The following is a 23569-nucleotide window of genomic DNA, read 5'->3' on the forward strand; positions in this document are numbered from 1 at the left end:
TTGTGCTTTGGCATCTGAGGGAAAATTGCAACGTAGAAAGCCTGGAGCCAACCACTTTTCTTAGCCATTATGTATTAAAATGAGTCTTGACTCAAGAAGAAAAAAAAAAAAGGAGGCAATTGATTATGGACATTTACTTTCTTGACATGAAATATTTGAAATAGCCTACTGGTCCCTATTTTTAGATTAAAAACCAATCACCTGAAAAGGCCCATAACCAGCACAGTAATGAACCCATGACCATTTATTTATAGTTAGCTCTGATTCATGGGCTGCAACTCAATGTCTGGTAAGTGCTATATGACTCCTGGACTTCATCAACTTATTTATGTGTGGCCGAGACTTCTCCCATAGAGTACTAGTATGTATATTCACAAGCACGCTGCCGTATGTGTGGGTGTAGAGGAAGGAGGAAGAAATATATATCCAGTAGTGTACAACCTGACTATATTTTATGAATCTGTACAATCAGATTTGGTTTTTCCATAACTTACTTAGACCATCCACACTGAATTTACTGCAGGCTGCATGCAAAACTAGCAGTGCAGGCAAGATGGTAATGAGAGCCTAAGAGAGACACATGCATTTTCACATATATTAATAGTTTAGATGGAAAAAAAACCTGAAAGATAAAAGAGGCATCAAATATTGCCAGAACGACAGATGAAATGCTAAAGTGATGAAATACTGAAATTATGATTCTTTGAAGTAGGCTCTGGGTGAACTAACTACACAGCACATGGCATGAAATGTATGGCAACAGTTGTGATGGAATTTGTGTTGATTAATGCCCTCCTATGAAAAGATAAATCTTGTTAAGGAGGTTCTAGAAGTTCAGTGAATGGAAGCCAAATATTCATACTACTATTTGAGTTCAAAAAGAACTAAGAGTAATACTAACCTTGCATTTGCATCATATACAAGTCTTCCCTGTAATGCCATAAGAAAATATGCATTATGTATCTACCTTCTTTTCATGTTTCTTATGAATGACTGTTCTAAGTGTTGCCCATCCCATTCTTGAAATTAAAGCTTAGAAGTATATGTTTTATAACATAGTTGATGTCTATTCGCTCTGATAAATGTTTATTATTATGATCAACTACAAAAATCACTTTTAGAAGATCTGAAAGGGGGAGAAGAAAGTGGTTCTAGAATTGTGTAAGTAGATTGAAAGTATATCTATCAGCAAAAAAAAAGGCTGGTATTTTTTACAAAAAAAAGCTGAAAATATATATATTTAGCATTTCTACTAATGAATATGTATAATAATAACTAGGACTCCACCATAATTTGACTCTGTGACCAAGAGATTAAAAAATAATATTCTACTTTGAGGCCAATTCTCCTAAAATTGAATTTGGTTGGAAAACCTTTAATTCACTGTGCATGTTTCTTCTATTCAAAGAGGAAAGAAAATTAAAACCACATCTCTTTTCTTAGTGCCTCATCACAGTCAATAAAATATGTATGGTAGTAATATCTTTCATTTGTATAAGGATTTGTCATTTACAAAATCCATTCTCATTAACTATTATGTTTGATCCTCTTTTGGTCTCAATTTACAGAAGTTAAATTGTTTGTCCAGAATTAAACACCTTATAAATGTGGAAGCTGAAGTTAAAACTGGTTTTGTCCACAAAATACTATTTAAGAGTAGAGTAGAAAAAAAGATAGAATGCCTATCATATGTTATACAGTATTCCAATGGTTTTTCATCTATTTGCTCATGTAATTATCATAATTACCCTGTAAGACAGGAATTATCTTCCCATTCACAGGTGACAAAACTGAGACTCTGAATATTATAAAATCTATCCAAAGTCCCACAGGTATGTAAGTACACTACACAGAGATAAAAATCTAGTTATGTATGATATCAAAACTAGGTTCCTGCCATAATGGGCAAAGTCATACTTCTATGACATATACAACTTTTATTACACAATGACAGACAAGAGAAAAATTGAGAATAATTCACTTTCTTTTCAGAAAATTACTCCATCAGCAGGTATTTATTAAGAGCAAATTAAGTGCTTAATATTGTATTTAAAATTGTGGGAGAAATGAAAGAAGCAGAAAACAAGCTTCCTTTTCCCAAAGAAATCTCAACACAGAACAACTTTAAAATGCCAAAAATTATATGTATTATTATACAATAATATTAAAGATTATTTAGTGCAAAGTAAGTATGGGATTGGTATCAGTAAAATAAAGCTATTACTCTGTTTCACTGGGCTGGGGAAGAAGAAAAAAAAACAATAATATTACATGAGCTGGTAGATGTTCTATGTCAGTGGTGTCTAATGTAGGAAGAATAATGTTGATCCTTAATGTGGTTTAATGTAGGCTAATGTTTAACCCAAAATTTTAGTCAGATATTAGATGAACATTGGATTAGCTGCCCATCCCCTCCTGTGTTTTCTTTCTCACTATAACTGAAAAGCAGAGGGTCAGGGAGTCGACAGTGGTGGTGGATGAAAGGGCACTATCTCTAGGAGTGGCATTTACTGGGGCAAATGTCTAATTCACATCATCACTAAATATCACCTATATTTCTCACCCATTTGTTTGTTTATATTTTCCTATGACACATGTACTGTGTGCCTATCTAGCATGTGCCAGACATCAGACTAAGCATTCTGGGTACAGTCATGACCAAGATAGCATGGCCCTAGCCAAGAACACCCAGAGCAATGCATAGACTTCACTGGAGTGAAACAGTAAAATCTTGGAGGAAAAACTAATCCTTCGTAATCATAAAACCTGAGATTAATTCCTAATTTAGTATTTATATGAGCTTAGATGATTATATGATTCTGAGATTCAATGTCAGCATCTGTGATATAAGAATAAAGTAATACCTAATTATATGTTTTGCACAAGAAAAACTAAAGAAAGCATATAAAAATTGTAAACCCTGAAAGTCTACTAGTACACAAGTGTGATGAATTTAATGTGTTATGTGTCCAATCTTATAATTCTAGCTCCCTTCTCACATGAAAAGTCATATATATGTGCTGGCCTACTCTAAAATGTATGTTTCTGCCTAAATCAGAACTCCGCTTACTCTGAATATGAGTAGAAATTGCCTTTTTGTTGTTTACTCCTTTTCCATTACCCCATCTGCCTTACTCCGTGACAATTAAGCTGCCATTAACACCTGCTTCTGTGCATATACAAATTGCTCTTGTTGTGCATAGCTTTCTTTTATACTTTCAAAAATTCATACCTTTCCCCAAGACCCCAACTCAGGTGACCTATAAATCAGTAGCCATGAAAAGTCTCACTCCAAAATGCTTCAGGATTATTATTTGAGCTACACATAAGTTCCCATAATGCCCTAGCACTATCTCAGCTATTTAGCATAAACACTATGGCATAACCCTTCCCTAGAACCAGCGAGGAATCTAATGACAGTAGCCTATCATATGCATGCCCCATAAGCAGCAGGAGTGGAATGAGTTCATTGCTCCCAGCTAACAGAGGGATGGCCAGGTACTCCCAAGATACCACCCACTGAAAGCCAACCCAAAGGACTATTACCAAAAAGGGATCTATCTTGCTTCCTAGTTTTCTGTTTAGAACCAATTTACCTGCCTATTCCTGTTCTCACTTAATGGCCTGCAAACAATTTCTCTGGATAATGCGACACACTCTAAAACTCTTTAAATACTCAGCATCTTCAAAATCATACTTGTAAAATCTTACCTGCATTTTCAAAATCTACCATTTCTCTGCAGGAATTAAAGCATATAGGTCTTAGAAAATGCTCTGGATTAGACTCATTCCTTCTGGGACACTATATCTAATAGTCAGCCTCCTTCCCTGAGGTTCCATTTTTACCCTCATTTGTCTCATATTCTTCCTGACTTTCCTCTAGTGCTGCCTTCTCCTGGCTCATGGTCTATTCTCCCCCAGCAAGCCAAGCCACATGACTGCAATGTTTCCAGAAGCCAGCACTGACAGTTGCAGAGTAGGAGGAAGTGTGACTCACTCTTTTGAGAACTGATTGCCACACATGTCAAAGCCCCAACACATTTTCATGCAACATTTTCATGCAAGAGACAAGTGTAAGCTCTAGGACACAGCCAACTCAAGTTATTCTTTCCTGCAATGGGATGCTAACTAACACCTGCCACATTTGATTATCCTGATTTACTTAAGGATTTCTCTCCATGGTTAAGATCTTTATCAAGGGTGATATAATTTCACCTTGGTGTATAAAGGCTAAAGTGTAAAACACAGATTTAATCTCTTAAAGTGATCCTCACATATTGTCACAGAATATTAATATGACCAAAGATCTGACACTCTTACAATCTGGGTTAAAGTCCTGGATCTGTTGCATGGCAACTGTGGGACATGGGCTAATTACCTTCATTTTTCTACCCTCCCTATAAAGGGATGGAGGGACTTTACTAGTTGATTACTAAGACACTTCAAGCTCTAATGTTCTTTTTAAGTTTTCTACCAAAGATAGCAATGGAGTTTAACAAATGATAGGCCCATGTTAGGCCCAATTTGCCCTTTTTCCTAATAAGTTACAAAATAATTGTTTTCCTTTTTTCAATTCTTTAATACATTGAGTAATTCTCCATGGACTCTCAAGTCATTCAATCAATTAATTATTCAAAAGTGACATTATCAGGAGCAGGACATATCAGGGGGAACAAAACAAATATGGTCTCTGCCTTATAATATGTAGAGTCCATTGCGGATACAGGAATCTAGAGGTAAATAACTAACTAAAAGGTTGTCTCTCTCTCTCTATCAATCTGTCTTAAAAGTCCTTAATAATGTCTGGCACAGGGTTTCTAACATTAACTATTTTTGATGAGAGAATGAATAATGAATGAATGGATGCAAAAAACCTGCATCATAGAATCTCCACTTTGTCCCAGGGCACAAAAACAAAAACTGTCAGATGAAACCTAATGATCTAGGTCAGTGGTGGCGAACCTTTTGAGCTCGGCGTGCCAGCATTTTGAAAAACCCTAACTTAACTCTGGTGCCGTGTCACATATAGAAATTTTTTGATATTTGCAACCATAGTAAAACGAAGACTTGTATTTTTGATGTTTGTTTTATATATTTAAATGCCATTTAACAAAGAAAAATCAACCAAAAAAAATGAGTTCGCATGTCACCTCTGACACGCGTGTCATAGGTTCACCATCACTGATCTAGGTCTTCGTTGCCATTAACACCCTAATCAGAAATGTCATTAGGTGCACAAACACTTTTGTTGAGAAATGATTCAACGTGATCATTGTAAAATGAGCCTTTAAACAATTTTGGGTATGGTATGGATTCTTATTCCACACCATACCCAAAATTAACTCAAAATGGATCAAAGACCTAAATGTAAGAGCTAAAATTTTAAAAATCCTAAAAGAAAACATGGGGTAAATCTTCATGACCTTGGATTTGGCAAAGGATTCTTATATATGACACCAAAAGCATGAGCAACAAAAGAAAAAAACAGATTAATTGGTCTTCATCAAAATTAAAAATATTTATGCTTTAAAACCTATCACCAGCGAAGTGAAAAGGCGATCCACAGAATGTGAGAAAATATATTCAATTCTCATTATTCATAGTAATTGTGTTCCATAATGTCACTGCAGACACTGATTTAGCAAATATTGAATCATTACCCCTAAGGGAAATAAAGGATTAACTTTCTCAGAGCTTCTGGTCAGAACATTTTTGTCAACCAATCAATACATACCTTTTTTATGTGAGTTTTTATTTAAAGACACCTTATTTAATATTGATTGTTCATTCATTAACACTGAACTCACAACTGAACAACACAACTCATGCCTAAATGAAGCTTATCTGACACATTTTCTCCATGAGGCACATCACAGCTTTCTTGTGCTTAGGAACACTAGACAGCTTTCCATCTCAAATTCCCACCAGTTTTCAACATAAAACTATAAAACATGCAGAAAAATAAGAAATTAAGCTCCATTTGCAAGGGGAAAAGAAATAAATAAAGATATTGGACTTACTAGTCAAAGACTTTAAATCAACTGTCTTAAATATACTCAAAGAGGTAAAGGAAACTATGGATAATTAAGAAAATCACAAAGCTTGTATCTCAGCAAATAAAGAATATCAATACAGAGATAAAAATTATTTTAAAACAAACAAACAGAAATTTTGAAGCTGTAATGTCCAATAACAAATGAAAAACTCACTAGAGGAGTATAACAGCAGATTAGGTTGACAAAGAAATAATCAGAAAACTTGAGGATGTGTTAAATGAATTAACTAGCCTGAGGCACAGAAAGGAATAGAAAGCTTAAGTACCTACATTAGAATGTAGCAATTTGAATGTGTTCTCTTGACTGTAATACTTTCCTTATCAAATTTACCTAGTAGGTCACTTTAAATACTTGAAGTTTTTTACATGCCAATTATGCTTCAAGAAAATTAAGGAGGTAAAAGATTATGTATTCTTCTTCCTCTTCCCTTTCTGAATAATTGAGCCTTATGCCCATTAGGTGAGCCAAACAAAATAGACATTCACAACAAAAGGGGATGTGGGAAGGGGTGGAGCAGTAAGAGAGATATTGTCAATGTCCCAGATGTGAGTCTCAGAGCCCAAACAGAGTGAAGAGGGCTTGGCATAGAAGGGTTGCCTAGTACAGAGTTGTCCTAACACAACTTCCAAACACACGGATTTCTCAGCACAAGTGGTAGAAGAGGACACCCATATATAGAGGGGCAGCGGTGATGAGAGACTGCTCACATACAGGAGAAATGATTGAGCAAGTAAATATATTGGGGATAAGGAAACTACATTCCTCATTGTTGGAGAAAGATGTTACATACATAGAAAGAGAGAAAATTAGAATGAACCCAGTGGTGTTGGATTGCAAATGGAGGCACTAATTTAAATCCATGATTTTCAGCATATATATAAAAATAAATCAATATTTAAATGTGTGAATGTCTATATGCATATACCCTGTGTTCACTGAGATGGCCTAGAAGCAGCAACATCCTAATAATAATCAGCACATCTGCCCAGCCCTGGTGGCTCAGTGGTTGAGTGTCCACCCATGAACCAGGAGGTCATAGTTCCATTCCCAGTCAGGGCATATGCCCAGGTTGCAGGCTCGATCCCCGATCATGCAGGAGGCAGCCTATCAATAATTCTCTCTCATCATTAATGTTTCTATCTCTCTTACCTTCTCCCTTCTTCTCTAAAATCAATAAAAATATATTTTTTAAAATGCCCTAGCCGGTTTGGCTCAGTGAATAGCGCATTGGCCTGCAGACTGAAGGGTTCTGGGTTCAATTCCCATCAAGGACACATGCCCAGGTTGCAGGCTCGATCCCCAGTGTGGGGCATGCAGAAGGTAACCGATCAATGATTCTCTCTCATCATTGATGTTTCTCTTTCTCCCCTTCTCCCTTCCTCTCTGAAATAGAAAATATGTACATATTTTTTAAAAATTGAGCACATCCAACACCTTGACCTTCGATTCTAAATACCATTCTCCATTAAAGGAATTAGGGCTACTTGGAGAAATAGTTGAAATTTTTCTGGGGCTGATGTAGGGAAAGGAATACAATCAGCCTGAAAAATCTTTGTGTGTCATAAAGTAAGAACTTACACAGATAAATCAAAAGAATGCAGAAGTCAGACTGAAGTAACTAATTAAATCTGTGAAATATTGTTAGCAACATATTGAAGTGAATCAGCTAGGAAACCAAGAATCTATACTGATATAAATAGAAAGAAAATAAGTAAATGAAGAAATTGAAGATTTTATGTGAAATTACATGTTTTTGTTTTGGAATGGAAGTTCAACTTTACTGAGAATGTTTTGATTTTGACTCAAAGAATGTGACCATGTATTAGTAACATAATTAAAATTGATAATTAAAAATATAGCTTATGACCTGAAGAATCTTACATATTTGAGGGGAATGTAGTGGACTGTGACAACGCTAGGATTTCTCTCCCATATTTTCCAGCTCATCCATGTAATAGATGACTAGCAATGGGGAAAATTAAGAGGGAGGAATGTAGAGTGAATTTTATGTTTCTTGCTTGGCTGTCCAGGTGCTACTGATTGATACTGGGAATATAAGAGAAAGAGAAGTTTGGGGGTAAAATAAAATGATGGCTTCAGTTTGGAAGATTTTACACTGAGGATGTTTGATTGACAAGCAGTTGGTTTCACAAGCTTGAAGCTCAGGAGAATCTAGTGCTGAAATAGATAACCTCATGGGTGGGGACCTAACCACATTAGTTAGAAACTACCCAGATGTCAACAAAAGTAGAATTTAATATTCTACCACTTAATAGGCTGTTATCACTTTAAGTTATTAATGAAACGTTATAGTAACATGAAATGTTTATGATAGTGTTTTTCCCTTAAACAACATATTATTTGAACAACGAAAAAAAAGAGACATGTAAAATCTGGAAAGAGATGCATTAAAAAGTTAGCATGTTTTAAAGGTAAAAATTTATGAGGTTTTTCTACATTTCCATATCTTTCAAATTTGCTACGTAATATTTTCTACTCGGGAAGTCACACAAAAGAAATATTCTTGTAGCTCTTCCTAAGATAAACATGGTGAGAGTTCCTAATTAACAAAGAACCTGGACACACAGTAGGCCCTCAGTAAATGCATAAACGTATCTATAACTGCAGTGAAGGCTGTTACCTGAAATTGCCTGCGGTCATGTTGGCTGGAGAGGCTCATGTCCTGCTGCCTGGGATCTTCCAGGGCTGGACAAACCGATGTGCGTTTACCTTTCTGCCCAGTGACACGAATGCTTTGATGTACATCTTCCTGGGGTTCCCAGGTCCCATTCTTACCGGATTCACCGGTGGGTCCCAGGGGAGGTAAAGCCCTTGTTGGATCCTCCGAAAACAACCACCAGAGAGGCCACTGGTCCTGCAGGGAATCAGAGATGACGCCTTCTTCACTTGGAACGTGGACTGGAAACTGGACGACACAGTCCTGACGGGGCAGGCACTCCCACGGCTCGGCTAGGGGCTCTCTGGGGGCTGGCAAGGCCGCCGAGCTAACGGGCATCAGGGCGCCCAGCCCATCCCTTAACGTCGGCCCTGTACTAGTTCATTCCAGGTCTCAGAGCAGCCCCATCACTGCGCAGCAGTATCTCCGCACAATAGATGAGACCTGAGGCTGAGTGACCCCGCAAGGCCAGGCCGCCAGTGCAACGTGAAGCCCTCACCCGCAATACTGTCACTGTATTGATGACTCTGACCGCCTCCGTGGCGCTTGGAGGAGTCTTTACCTTGAAGGAAGGCCTTGTCCGGCTGGCAGAGCCCCCACCCCCAGGCCTTTGAGCGTCTTCTGGGGCCTCGGCCTCCCCAGGGTGCAGGGAAGGAGAGCTTGTGAGGCCTGGCAGTTGGGGATGAAAAGGAAGCCTGAGGGCTGGCAGGGCAGGGAGAAGTCTTGCGGGAGCCCCATGCCTTCTTGACAACCTCTCTCTGAGTTCAATCTCAGCTCTCATCTTCCAGAAACGACAAAAATAGGACCCAGGCCCGGAGGCGTGGTCTCAGCACCTGCCCTGTGCCGCTGCTTTATGAAGCCAAAAGTCACAGCCTCAGGGGCTGGCCCGGACGTGGCCCCGCCCCCAGGGTACGTTGGGCGGAGCTCCCCTTGCAGAATTCTAGTTCCTTCCTCCAGAGGTTTCTGAGCCCCACCAGGTGCTCCGGGCTGTGATGGGGGAAAACGTAAGTCTCTGTCCTCTCAGAAGGTAGACACAGTTGACCTGAGAACACACTCTGGTTGGGGTGGTGACCACTCGCACGAAAACCTGCATGTTAGCTGTGTGCATGAGGATTCACAGCATTCATACGAAGTTTGAACAACGTATTTTTGAACTGCCAGGGTCAATTGAACTGTGATGAATAAAACTGGGCAAGTAAATAGGAAAAAAGTCCAATTATAAGTGGACCCATGTAGTTCAAGCCCACGTTATTGAAGGGTGACCTGTAATTAAGCCAAATATTCCACACAATGTGGAAAGTGGTGTGAATGGGCAAACAAGGATATATCCTAGCTTGGGAGGGTCCGGGAAAACTTTCAGTATAATAGGGAAGGAAAGACTTAAGAGAGGATGGAGGTTTATGGCTTGGTTTTCGTTTTGTTGTTTGGAAGTTTTTCTAATGAAAAGTTCCCATCTGCTGACCTCTCATTCACCTGTGGTGGTCCAGCACATAATGCTCAACGAGTGAGGTGTGCGGAGAAGTTGTAGGAAAGTGAAATAGTTCGCACTGCTTAGGCAAGAGAATTGGCTAAGAAAGCAATCATGTAAGCTCCAGCAAGACAGGAAGCGTTGTTTCCTTCATTCCTGTCTCCCAAGTGCATAGAAGACTGCCTAGTACATATTAAACAGGGAAGGAAGAAATGGATTCTTTTCAGGCAGTGTTGGAGCTAACCAGTAACTACTATGTAAATTTATAGTGACATCAACATACTTAAGAGGAGTAAGCCCCTTATTAGAAGGCAGGTCTGAAAAAAAGCAGAGTTGGATTTTTTCCAGGCAGGTGAGATGAAAGCAGACTGGGGTAGGCTGTTTAGTGTAGAACTAGTTAGGTTTGGGGTTAAGTGATGGATCATAAAGCTTTCCTTGGAGAAGGAGGAAATGAAGACAAAAGATTGTCAAATGGACAGGGAGAAAGTAGAAAATGGTTTGTAGTCCCTGAATAGGTTGGGAAATTGGCACTCTGAGGGCATAAGCCAGCTGTTTTCAACCTGTGGGTCATGACCCCTTTGGCGGTCGAATGACCCTTCCACAGGGGTCGCCTAAGACCATCCTGCATATCAGATATTTACATTACGATTCATAACAGTAGCAACATTACAGTTATGAAGTAGCAACGAAAATAATTTTATGGTTGGGTCACAACATGAGGAACTGTATTTAAAGGGCCAGAGGTTGAGAACCACTGGCTGAAAGGATCTGACATCTGTTTTGTTGTTTTGCTTGTTTGACACCCAGCATTCACTCACCTTCTGGAAATAATCTCTCTGTTGAAACTAACCTCATTCTCAGTATCAGTGCATGTGCAAGTGGAGGGGTCCTAATAACACTGTCCCTTTTAAAATATATGTGTGTGTGTGTGTGTGTGTATGTGTGTGTGTGTGTGTGTGTGTGTGTTTATTTATTTTGAAAGAGAGAGAAAGGGAGAAACATCAATAAGAGAGAAACATTGATCAGCTTCCTCCCACACATCCCCTACTGGGGATCAAACCTGCAACCCAGGCATGTGTCCTGAGCAGGAATCGAACTGGTGACCTCTTGTGCATGGGTTGATGCTCAACCCCTGAGCTATACTGGCTGGGCAACAATGTTCTTTTAAGGATGAATATATAACTAAGACTTGGCCAAAAAATTGTCCCATGCTTTTGGCAACAGTGATTGGTCAGGAAAGGGCATGTGACCCAACTGCAAACAATTAGGCACAATGGGACTTTTGAAGAAACTAGTGAGAGACAATCCGTTTTTAGCAGCACCTGAAGCTTGGAGGATGTTGCCAGACAAGAAGTCTCATAATGAAGTTAGTCCAGAGTATAGGGCCAAAAAAGGGGGATAGAAATTGAATCTTGATGGCATAATTGAGCCAAAGTATGATAGGTCCTTCCAGAGGCCAACCTTATTCTCAGACTTTTTATGAAAATGAGTCCTTTTTTTTTTAAGTCTTCAAGAGCAGAGGCTCTTAAGTCCATCATGATTATAACTGTGATGTTCAATGTCCAAGGCCATTTGGCCTATTAAAAGGCCAATGGCTACACTGTCTCTATGCCAACTGTCTGCAATGCAATGTATTGCTTCAGTTCCCAAGATAATAGGGTTGATGATTAGTTATCTCAGCAAACATCATTTCAGCCCTTAAAAAATTGTGCTGTGTACAAAAGGACTTTCACATGGAACCCATCTACTTAAGGAATTATCTTTATATCCCTATTCTCAAGTTATTGGAGCCACTGCTACTGTTAGGCAACTATCCTTATTTCAACCCAACAACTGTGTGAACCCCTATCTCCTCTATCCTGGGAACACCAGCCAATGTTACTCTCACATGAGAGTCTGCACAGGACTGTACAGTAGGTGCCTCACAACTTCTGTTTGGGTCAGGAAACATGGTAGGCATTAATAATCCCAGAGACCAGAAGCCCAGAACTTCCTGTAAGACAAAATAGGAAAGTTCATTTTTATTCCTTCGGAGTCCCCTCTGGCAGGGAGTAGGAACATCAAAACCTTGGTAAAATGTCCTGCCTCAAATGAAGATGGACTGAATCCCTGCACAGGAAAATTACGCACTCTTGTCAGCCTAACTTCCTTCCCACAGTGAAGCACTGCTAAACTTGCATAATAATGTTTCTTTTATGGACGCCCAGTCCCCCACAAGGAAGGAAGGAACAGACCCTATGTCTCTTGAGAGAAATAAGACAGTCTCCACAATGGTCTCCCTAACAAAAACTAAATAATGTCCTTGTGCCCTAGGAGAATAGCCCAATATACACACTGATTCAGGGCCAATGGAGGTTCTAGAAGTAGGGATTCAAGAGAAGGATTCATAGCCTGGTCTTTTGCACTGAGACTGCAGAATGGGTCATAGTTTTCAGTGTTAATCTCTCTGAAGGCTGCCTCAAGGAATCTGATTTTCTTAGGCACCACCTGGCACCAGAGATATTCACAATACATAAAGCTGGGATCTAGGGTCCCCAGGCCCAGTCCAGGTGAAGGTACCAGTCCATTCATGCATTTTGTTTGCCCTGATATTAGGTCAGGGTGTGAGCATGAGATTGTAAAAAATATGGTAGTGCATTCCCATTGAATGTTAGTGACAATTCTTCAGGTGCCACGCTATATATCATGTAAATGATACCCCCCCCAAAAAAAAATATGTAACACTGATCCATGAGTGTGGGCACAAAGCACATGAAACGGAGAAATTGATCCTCATCTCTCCAATCATTTTCTCAACATACTTTCCTGTTTTCTATAATGGTCCTGCTTTCCCATAGGAACAAAAGTCTAAGAAAACGTAAAAAGTCCTAGAAGCAGAACAAGGGTTTGGGATCACTCCTGGACAGTGCTGCCACCTCATTTGGACAGGTCACTTTCTAGATATTCTGAGTGTGCAAATTCATTCTCATGACCTCATTCAATGTTTCTCTGACTGGTTATATGACCCCAAACCAAGTAACTCAGGCCTTAAGCCACCACATCTTTGTTGATTCAAAGTCCTTGGGCCATGAGTACATGGAAAACATTCCACAATGGGAGATACATGGTCTGAATTCCCTAGTACAGTACTAACGTTTCCATCAATCGGGTGACTCGTTCTCTCTCATGGTCAAACAGTAAGAATTAAATATGAAATAATATATGTGCTATATTAAGTATACTAAGAAGAATAGAAATTAAACCTTGTAACCTGTATGGTTTGCTTCCTCTTGAGGTACTGTCACAAACAGAATACCTCTACAAGAACTGATGGTTGCCTCTTTAGGCTTATGGTCTGGGAGCCAAGGAAGAGTGAAGAGACTGTAGTGGAGCCAGGACAAGCCTTATTTTCCCTCTCTTCTAAGTCTAAATACTGTCTTTGATGAGTCAGGTGGTTCTAAGGGCTTCTTTTACTTCACCATTCATGATGATGCCATAACACCTTTACCTCCATGGCACTGTTCCCATACCACCTATCCCTCTTTCTTTGGATGCTCCAATTCTTTTGATGTTTTTCTTACCAGCCACCACTATATCTATCAATTAAACAGTTTTGACCTTGATGGCATTCGTATAGTTGAGGATGAGGATCCACTTGGCAACTTTGGCCACTTGTGCTTCAGTGAACTTAGTGTGGTATCCAGGAAGAAATCCTTGTGTTAGGAAGACTTCTAAGAAGATTCCGATGATATGGATACCTCTTAATTCACACCATGAGTAATTACCCTTTCCCTTGTGTGTAGGCTCACTTAGTGATTTGCTTCTGGCTCACAGGATAAGGTGATAGGATGTCATTTCAATTAGTTTATAAAAGATTGTAACTTCTGTCTTTATAGCAGACTCTCTCCTGGCTTTGATGAAGCAAGCTGCCATGTTGGAGTGGCCCACATGACAAGGAACTGAGGACTATAGCCAACTATAACCAACAGTCAGCAAGGAATTGAGTACCTCAATCCAATAGGCCTTAAGGAACTGAATCCCAACAACAGCTTCATAAGTGAGCACACAAGTGGGTCCTTCTCCAGGTGAGCCTTCAGGTGAAACCCGAGCCCAGCTGCCACTGTAATTGCAACATTTTGAGAGACTCTGAAGCAGATAATCCAGGTAGGCTAGGTCAACATTCCCAACCCACAAAACCTGTGAGATGATAAATATCTGTTTTTTAAAGCACTAAATTTTGAAGTATCCATTATATAGCAAGAGTTAACTAAAACAACCCTAAATTTCTAGAGCCTTGGTGTAAGATATAGTATGGCTGGGAAGGTAGGCACCATGTAGGAGGACAGCTTCCCGACATCCTTGGAGATATTGTTTTCATATTCAATGATCATCCTACATATTTTTTATGCTAAAATGGTATCATTGTGCTCTACCAAGCCCTGGCTAGTCTCCAGGAGGTACATTGGAGGTAAGATAATGTTTGGTGGAATGGATAGCCAGGATGGGGTCATGAGTTGTAATGATATCATTTTTCTCCTCATTCTTTTCTTCTTTCCCACTCACTCCACCATTAATTTTCATTACTATTTGTCTCCCTTTCCCCAAAATTCTGGGTGGCTTCCTGGTGACCACTCCTACAAGTGATGGCCAGGTGATCTCTTGGTCTTGTAATAATGCTATCAAGCTAGGCATCCTTAAAAGATTTCCCTGAGAAGCAGGAAGAGCTTGTCCTGTCCCTTGAGGTACTGTCACAAACAGGAAAACCTCATCACTGAGGTCAAAATATGCCTACCAGAGAGATTAACACCCCACTTATAACAGATTCATCAGTCAGACCCACCCCATTCCTAGACCCTACCCTGGCCAATCCAGTATAACCCATTCATGTAACCCACTCAAGGACTATCCATTGATATATACCCCACTCATATACACCTCATTCATATACACCCCACTCAATAACTACCCTCCTGTGAGATACTCTGGAGTCAGGAATTTTCTAAATAAAAGTTAACCACTGTTTTCAGGAAATTATTCCTATCTCTGGTTCTTTTCAGAAATTCAAGTTCTGTCATGTCTTCTGCTCCAGTAAGTGAAGAGGAATGGGAAACGGTGAACTGCTACACATTTTCATTAGAATAAGCTAAGGGGTGGGAAACATAACCCATCACCCCAAAGTTCATGAGGGGGAGAGAGCTCTTAGGAACAGGTGACATTTATTCTTCACCAAGAGACCTAAGAGGAAGATTTCTCCCTACCACCAACCTCTGCTCCTAAACACCCTTCCTTTCCCACTTCAAATTCCAAAACTTTTGGGGGTAACAAGGGAGGATTCTGGCTATATGTGAGGGAGCAGGTAAAAAGACAGTGTGAGCCAAGTTCTGGACTTTAGGGTTTTTCTCACTTTGAAAATGCCTGAAAGGTTGTACTCTCTATGAGAAAATAATGTTTTTAACTACAGGAAATCTGAGCAGGGTCAAATAAAGGATCCCAGGATAAAACTGAGGCCACCTAGACTCCCTACAAGGGACTGGTCATCTTTTAGAAACAAAAAGAGGAAATCTGTTAGAACTGAAATGACTCCTTCATTTTTCTAAGCACAAGTTCATGGATATGAAAAACCCAAGACCCAGTGTAGTACACAGAGGACACCCTACTCCATTACAAGAAACATTTATTGAGCAGGATCAATATCTTTGGTTATTTTTAAAGAAAGATTGTTTTCATCAGAGGCTTTGTTGTCATGAAAATGGTGAGGCTTTGTCAACAAGGACCAAATGATTTCTTTAAAGAAATTTTTTCTCCTTTATGGTGCTGGAGAAATGTTTTCTGTTTGAAAAGAAGAGTCAAATCTCTGAGCGCAGTGTCTTCATGGGCGGGCGGGGGGACGGGGAGGGGGGAGAGGCTGGAGGGACCTGGCATAATTGATGTTTGCTGGGGTGGGTCTTGGATGGGCTACCGAGAGTGTGGGGAAGGACGTTGACTCTGGCACAGCAGCTGGTCCTTGAAGGCTACAACTTTCTGAGGAATGTCTGATCCTGACTCTGTTCTTTGTAACACTTGCAAGAAAACTCTACTTAGTGACAAATTCTTGGTTACAGCATTTGGCACTTGCACATTCTTCTTGGTAGTGGGTCAGAGAGAGCCCCCCATAGTTGGAGGGATGTCCCTTGTCAGGCTCTTCCTAGGACTGCAGTTCCTACTTCTTTTGACGTAAATGAAAGGCCTGAAGTTCATGACTATTTGGCAATTTTTCCTCTAGGAACTTCCCAATGGCTGTCATGAGCTCATGAGCTTCAGAAAGCCCACAATCCAAAAAGATAGCTTCACTTTCAGCTAAGTCATGTTCCTGTGCAAATGTTGATGCGAAGTTGGTTTTTTGCTGGCGAGTTTCCAGCTCTTTACTTTTTCTTTTGGAATTGACCCACTGAGAAAATTCCCTCCTCTTTTTTTTGAAGTAACTATCAGGAGGAGACTGTTCATTTTGTGACAAAGACAGGAAAGGGCCCTCTAATTCTTTATCCTTAACAGGGTGGCTCTTCTTTCTAGCTTTAGATGTCCATGCACTCGAATCCTCACTTCTACATTCTCCTGCTTTGGAATCCAAAGTTATCACTTTCTTAGCCACTGGTGGTAAATTGATATCTTGGCACTTCCATAAGACATTCTTAGGGACCCAGGATTCCTGCCTGAGCTCTGTGCTGTCCTCAAAGTGGACATGAGGCCCCTTGGACACTCCCATGTGCCCACTGGAGATGCTCCGGGGCAGAGTTGGTGAGGCTAGGGAAGGAAAGCTATCTGAAGTAAGGGACATGTCAGTGGGACAGCCTTGATTGCGGCTTTGCTCCCTGCTCTTCAATTTAAGTTTTAACTCAGCAAGGAGCTGTTTTTGCAGGTTTGATAGTTTAGAATTTTGGGGCTCTAATATTTTTGGTGAGGGATCCTCAGTGGTCAGGGTAGATTCTTCTTTACTCATATTGACATTTATCATTTGGGAGACTCCCAACTCCTGGGTTGTCAAGATGTCACAAGCTAGTGATTTAATTGCATATGGCTCCTGGGCCTTTAATATCTCACTGAACATTTTGGAGACGGGAAAATATTCTAAATTTTCTACCACTGTCTTTTGGCCCTGAATCAATGTTGCTCTATCACGGGAACTCACATTCTCATCCCTTGGCTCATGTCCAGCTCCAGCTAGCTTCCTGGGCACCTTTGGGCTGTATCTATTGTCCAGTACAATCTCACTCTGTCTCCCTTTGTCTATGGTGTGGTGCCTGAGGGGCTGAAAAGTCTGCATGCCACACACAGTTTTCTGGACATTCTCTGCAAGCTTATGTTCCATACCAGCATGTGATGTTTTCGGGACCCCCTGTCCTTCCCAGCTTACATATGGGAAAGCTGGGAGAGGAGACTCCAGGATACCAACTGAATTTATTCCCAGCTTGTTTCCCTGAAAAGTTTTGGAGCTTCCCTCAAGGGGCTTGAAAACCTCAGCTTCAGAAACTACATTAGAAACATGGGTGGCTGAGGAGGGAAAGTCAAACTGGGGAAGAGGCCATGTTTTGCCTTCTCTTGCTGTATATAATTTTATGGATTGAATAACCTTTAGTGGGAGGCCCCATCTCTGATTCACACGAAACCTTATAATATGGGCTTCAAGCACTTTTCGAGTATTGGGATCAAGAAAAGAAAGCTCTAGAGTGGTAATCTGGTAGTAGACTCTACCAGTCATTGTGTTTTTTGAATTTTTAATTTTCTTATTGGTGTGGGAATTCCCAGAAGGCGGCCATGTATTGTCCTCGGCCATCCATGAATGACACACGCCTATAGGGATTCTACCCTCAGTGATCTGTGAAGACTTCTTGCTCAAATGTAATCTAAGAATGGCTTTAATTTTATTCCAGTTTATGCCCTTCCTTGAGACACTTAATAATTTCTTTCCTAAGTGACTCGAGTGACACACACAGTTACTTTTTGTCTCTGAGGCAGCCCTCAGGCGCTTTACTAGGTAGCATTCTGAGATCCTTTGTGGGCTGTCTTCTGGGCTCTTCTCTAGGATATACCCAAGATTCCTCTTTATGTCCTCCCTTAGCTGAAAGTTTTGTGGAACCCCCTCACATAAATGTCCTGGGAAACACAATTCATTCTTGCCTAGTGACTTGCTACATTCTCCTTGAAGCTCAGAGAGTTGTAAGTGAGCATACCCGTCTTTCTGCAGAGAAGTTTCTGTTAATTGACACTGAGGTGCCCTCAGTTCTAGAGGCTCTAGATTCCTACAGGCATGATGGCATTGGAATGGGATTATCCTACTCGGAGCATAGAGCTGCAGTTGCCCCTGAGGTTCATTGGTGGTATGAAAATGGCCAGGAAGGATGGAGACTGGTACATAGGCATGGGATGACTGGCTGACCAATGGAAGGTTGGGAGCTTGAGGACAAGTGGCATCTTGAGCTTTTTGGAGAACAGGGACTAAGCCCTGCAAACTTTCCTGTTGCATCTGCAACATATGGCATCCCAGGTGTTGATTTTCACTCAAGATATTAGAGTCTGACTCATTCTGAGATCTATTGAAAGACACTCCACAGTCCCTAATCTGGGATGAAGAAGAAGATGGTAGGATTGCGAGTTGGGATTGAAAGTGGGGCTGGGGCTGGGGCTGGACCTGAGTGAAATATTGTGCTTGGGGCTTGATTTGAGGCAAATGTTGAGGATCTACATTGTTTAGGGGAAGGAAATGGAAATGAGGGAATGGTGGAGATCCTTGATGCTGCATTTTGAGTACAGAAGCATTACAAATTCCATTGAATAAGACAAAGCGAGTTTCTAGTGGAGAACTACTATTGGAAACCAGGAAAGTAGCTACTAGGGACTCACTGTGCAAAGAAGGAAGACCCCAGAAGAGCTGGCTATATTTCTGCTGCAAGTTTTCTTCCAGTGTCTTGACATAAAATAGCTCCTGGCTATCGTGCAACTGCTCTGGTTTGTCTCCAATGTTCCAGCCAGTTTGGGGGACTATGGTGTTCTGTATATCAAGTAGTTGCAATGAATTCCCTAAAGATGACTGTTGGTATTCTGACCAAATTTGTTTTGAAAATGGTCCCTGCTTATTTTCTTTCTTCTCTAAAATCTGAAAAGCCTTTCTCTTTATTTGTCTCTCCAGGAGTTCCTGGACATTAAGGCCAAGGAAAGAATGGCTACTGGCCTCCATGTGCTTTGAAACAGAGTCTCCCCAGAGACCAGTCTCTGGTAGATGGAGAAAAACATGCTCTTGCTGAAAATCAGAGTGTGATAATGTGGGGAGAAACATGTTCTTGGCATAAGCCTGCCAACAGGAAATATCTGATAATGACAGGTTTGAATGGTCAGTGTCTCTGATTGTTGATTGATGAGTGGACAGTCCACCAGTACTATCTGGAGACAAGTCCTCTGGAACAGGCTTCAGTGAGGGGAAAATTGATTTTGATTGAATCACAGTGGAAGGGAAGTCTGGTAGTTGTGAAGTAGACAGCATTGGTGGGATGTGTTGACAAGCAGATGAATCAGTGGGATTCGTTGACTGTGACAAACCTGGTAAGAAGTTGATATCTTGAGTAAGGATGGTATCACTTGAGAAGATGGTATTCAGAGACAAAATAGAATCTTATTGAAGAATAGGATCCACTCTCTGATTGTCATGTGGTGAGAGACGGGTACGGCAGGGGGTTTGAGTGGGAAATGGTCTACTGGGAATTTGGATTCTAAAGTAGGAAAAGGTCTAGTGGCAGAAAGTAACCCAATGGTGAAGGTAAAACAAAGTCAACTATGGGGATCATTGGATTAGGGGAGAAAATATGAGGTGGTGGTGGGAAAGGCTCGGGCAGAAGGGTAGGGATTGGGTCTCTTAGTGGGACTACTGAGAAGGCAGAAGACAGAGAGTATGATGCCTCAGTACCAGAAACTGTGGAAGCCAAAGGGATAGCATCTTCCAAGGCCTCTGAGAACAACAGCTGGTTGACCTCAGCACTTGCGTTATTACATATCTCACAGAAGGGGTCTGGACATAATTGATGAAATTGGATATCATGATGATGGCCCTGGGAGCTGCAGAGAAAGGAGGTACAAAATTATTGCCAGGCCCTAGCTGGTTTGGCTCAATGGATAGAGCATCGGCCTGCGAACTGGAGGGTCCAGAGTTCAATTCCGGTCAAGGGTACTTGCCGGGGTTGCAGGCTTGATCCCCGGTAGTGGGTGTGCAGGAGGCAGCCAATCAATGATTCTCATCATTGATGTTTCTATCTCTCTCTCCCCTCTTCCTTTCTCTCTGAAATAAAAAAAAAAAAACACAAAAAAACAAAAAAAAAACTATTGCCAGGACCAGATCTTGGGATCTTGGCAGGTCTGGCACAGGTAGGGCTTCACACTATATACAATCCTTTCAATTTTGATACTTCCTTGATCTCACAATATAATTTGTACTCCTTTCCCAAAGGCTTTCACATTCTGATTCTGATGATTTCCCCTGTCAATCCCAGGTTTCACTGAAGCCCTAGATTCTACTAAAAAGCCTTAGACCAGTGATGGCGAACCTATGACACGTGTGTCAGAGGTGACACGCGAACTCATTTTTTTGGTTGATTTTTCTTTGTTAAATGGCATTTAAATATATAAAATAAATATCAAAAATATTAATCTTTGTTTTACTATGGTTGCAAATATCAAAAAATTTCTATATGTTGCAAATATCAAAAAATTCCTATAAGTTAGGGTTTTTCAAAATGCTGACACGCTGAGCTCAAAAGGCTCGCCATCACTGCCTTAGACTCTGCTAAAGAGCCTTAGACACTGCTAAAAAGAGGATTACAGAATCAAAGCAATAAAGTTTAGTCACCTTTGCAGAAGAGAAAGCACCTTCCTTGCCTCCTCCACTTCACTCCGGTAAGTTTTCCAACCTGAGAAACCAGGAAAGTGATGAAGGTAGAAGCAAAGACATCTTATAGAAGGCTATTTAGAATGTTCTTGAAAGGTACCCTTGGTAGATTGGATTTGGAAAGCCCCAAAAATTAGGATTCAAGGTCACATGTTCAGTGATAATAACAAAGCTCAGGTGTGAATTGTTTTATCATTCACAAAGGGCTTTCACATATATTATCTCATATTTAAAACAACCCTTTGAGGAGCATTGGTCAATGGTTATCTCAAAGGGGAATTTCAGTTCCAGAGAGTTAGTCGTTGTTAAAGTCAGTAGACAGTAGTCTGGCTCTCGACATCTCACATGGCCACCTGTGGGCAACACCCAGGCCCAGGTCCATCACTGCTTCATTTACCCACAAATATAGAGCAGGGAATCTGAGAAGTATCTCAGGTTCTGAGTGTCTTCTCATGAGCCTCTCCTCTGAAGGCTCTGTTTTCTGAGAGGGACTGTATCTAGACTGACATCCTCAGAGACTATGGACCTAGGACCTCATGGAAAGTACAGAAAGGAGATCTCACATAAAAAAAGCAGAACCTTACCTTTCCGTCTACCACCTTTTTTCCACCTCTTGGCTTTGCCCTGATGCTGAGAACAAAAAGAAAAGAATGAGGGGCTAAGACACATTTCTTTCACTCCTCTCCATAGGAAACTGAGACAGTTATGATCCAAGAATAATACAACTCTTTCTGTCAATTAATATAATTTGCATTTTTATCTTTTATTAAGTGTTAAGGGGGATAAAATATTTTCAATGTTTTTCTTCTTAGAAAAATTCAAAGAGGGGTTGTATCTATGAGGTTCATTCTTAGTATTCTCAGTCAGAAGTTCTCTGCTTAAGGAGGACATAAAATCTGAGACCAGCAGTTTCATCTGTGCTCCCTCAGCTAGGACCCTGTAACCCGGGACAGAGCTCCGGCTCCAGCCCCGCTTAGAGGTACTCAGAGCCTAAGCACTGTTCTCCCGATCAGCTCAATACAAAGGAAGGCTTGGTCCAGTGACACCTGACATGGGAATGTGACTCATGATAAAGTGCAAAGATTCCAAACTTTCTAAATAACACAATCTAGAACTACAGATATATTGTGTTGAGATTTTATCCAGCAACATGCCACCACACCCAGATGGTTTGTGAAATCTTAATCTTTCCTGACCACTAGAACTGCTCGGTCTCTTCCCCTACAAGAGTGATGTTCTCTATTCTCTCTTCAGACTTCCCATTTTAAGTGGCTCTCTAACCCAAACAAACTCATTTATAAATGTGAGAAGAGTAACAGGAAAATAAAGAATCCTTCTTTGGGGGGGAAATGTATAGTTCTATGTCTGATATTTAAATTGCTTATATTTAAAGACATCTGTCCAGTTTATAGAAGCAAAAGCCTGAAAAATGGAAAAGCAATTACTTTTCTCGGAGCCATCAGAGAATTGAGATCAAAGGGCAAAGCTCTACCCAAAATTTTCATAGATAGTAAATTCAGAGAATCATAGTCAAGATCCACTTAAATGGAGCAGAAGCCACTGGAACCATAAACTGGTAGGACACTTAAAAGACACATTGACAAATTGCCGGAGGTCACATGTGGGGCCCCCAACTATTTATGGATTTACCCCCAAGAACTTCATTAGGTTCTCACAATGAAAAAACTCTCATGTTGTTTGCCAAAGTGTGGAGTGGGGTGAAAGATAACCATTTTGAAACATTTTTAAATATTCCCTGAGTGTTATCCATCACAGAAGCCTCCTCAGTTGACAAAAGGACTACCAGAGCCTTATCTTACATGAGAGAAGGAAAATTACTCAATTGTAGCCCTCTCTAGCCTTCTTGTCTCATCTAAAGAGTGAAAAGATAAAGAAAAAAGGGATAAACACTTGTAGACATCACAACCCAGGGACACTAATGCACTAAAGGCCTAAGATTTAATCATATGCACTCCCCCAAGACCTTACCACCGTATCAACAAGAGCTCCAGAATAGTAAGGGGATCACACTGAGAGAGCAGCTAAGCATAGGCTCTTTTTAAGGAGGAGACTTGGGGAATCCTAAAGACATCACAGGAGACAACATTTTTTTAAAAACTAAAATAATTTGAAGACTCTTACATATACAGCTACAGTAAATATTAAACACAGTCAACACCTACCCAGAAAACATAAAACTTCATGCTGATGGTCTGTTTACTCCAGTTCTTGTTACCCAATACGTCATGTTTGGCTTCCAACAAAAAATTACAAGTCACGTTAAAAGCAAGAAAAAGCAGTTTTCATAAACAAAGCAAGCCTCAGATCCCATTCAGGTGTGACACAGACTTGGGGATTATCATACATGGAGAGGCATTACATAACAACAATGGGGTCAATTCCCCAAGATGTCACAATAATCCTTAACCTCTAACAACAAAGTATCAAAATATGTGAGGTAAAAATTCACATATATGTGA

The 23569-nt window shown here is 40.5% G+C and overlaps 1 protein-coding gene across 1 annotated transcript; it reads right to left on the minus strand.

The window, feature by feature from the left end:
- Positions 1 to 16379: 16379 nt before the first annotated feature.
- On the minus strand, positions 16380 to 23337 carry LOC102261374 (spermatogenesis-associated protein 31D1-like). The gene is made up of 3 exons (XM_014541223.1): positions 23326 to 23337; positions 21674 to 21719; positions 16380 to 19255 (listed from the first exon to the last, which is right to left on the minus strand). The coding sequence occupies exons 1-3, from the start codon at positions 23335 to 23337 to the stop codon at positions 16380 to 16382; spliced, it is 2934 nt and encodes a 977-aa protein (XP_014396709.1).
- Positions 23338 to 23569: the final 232 nt, after the last annotated feature.

Source organism: Myotis brandtii, unplaced genomic scaffold (assembly GCF_000412655.1).
Source record: "Myotis brandtii unplaced genomic scaffold, ASM41265v1 scaffold266, whole genome shotgun sequence".
Classification (NCBI taxonomy): domain Eukaryota; kingdom Metazoa; phylum Chordata; class Mammalia; order Chiroptera; family Vespertilionidae; genus Myotis; species Myotis brandtii.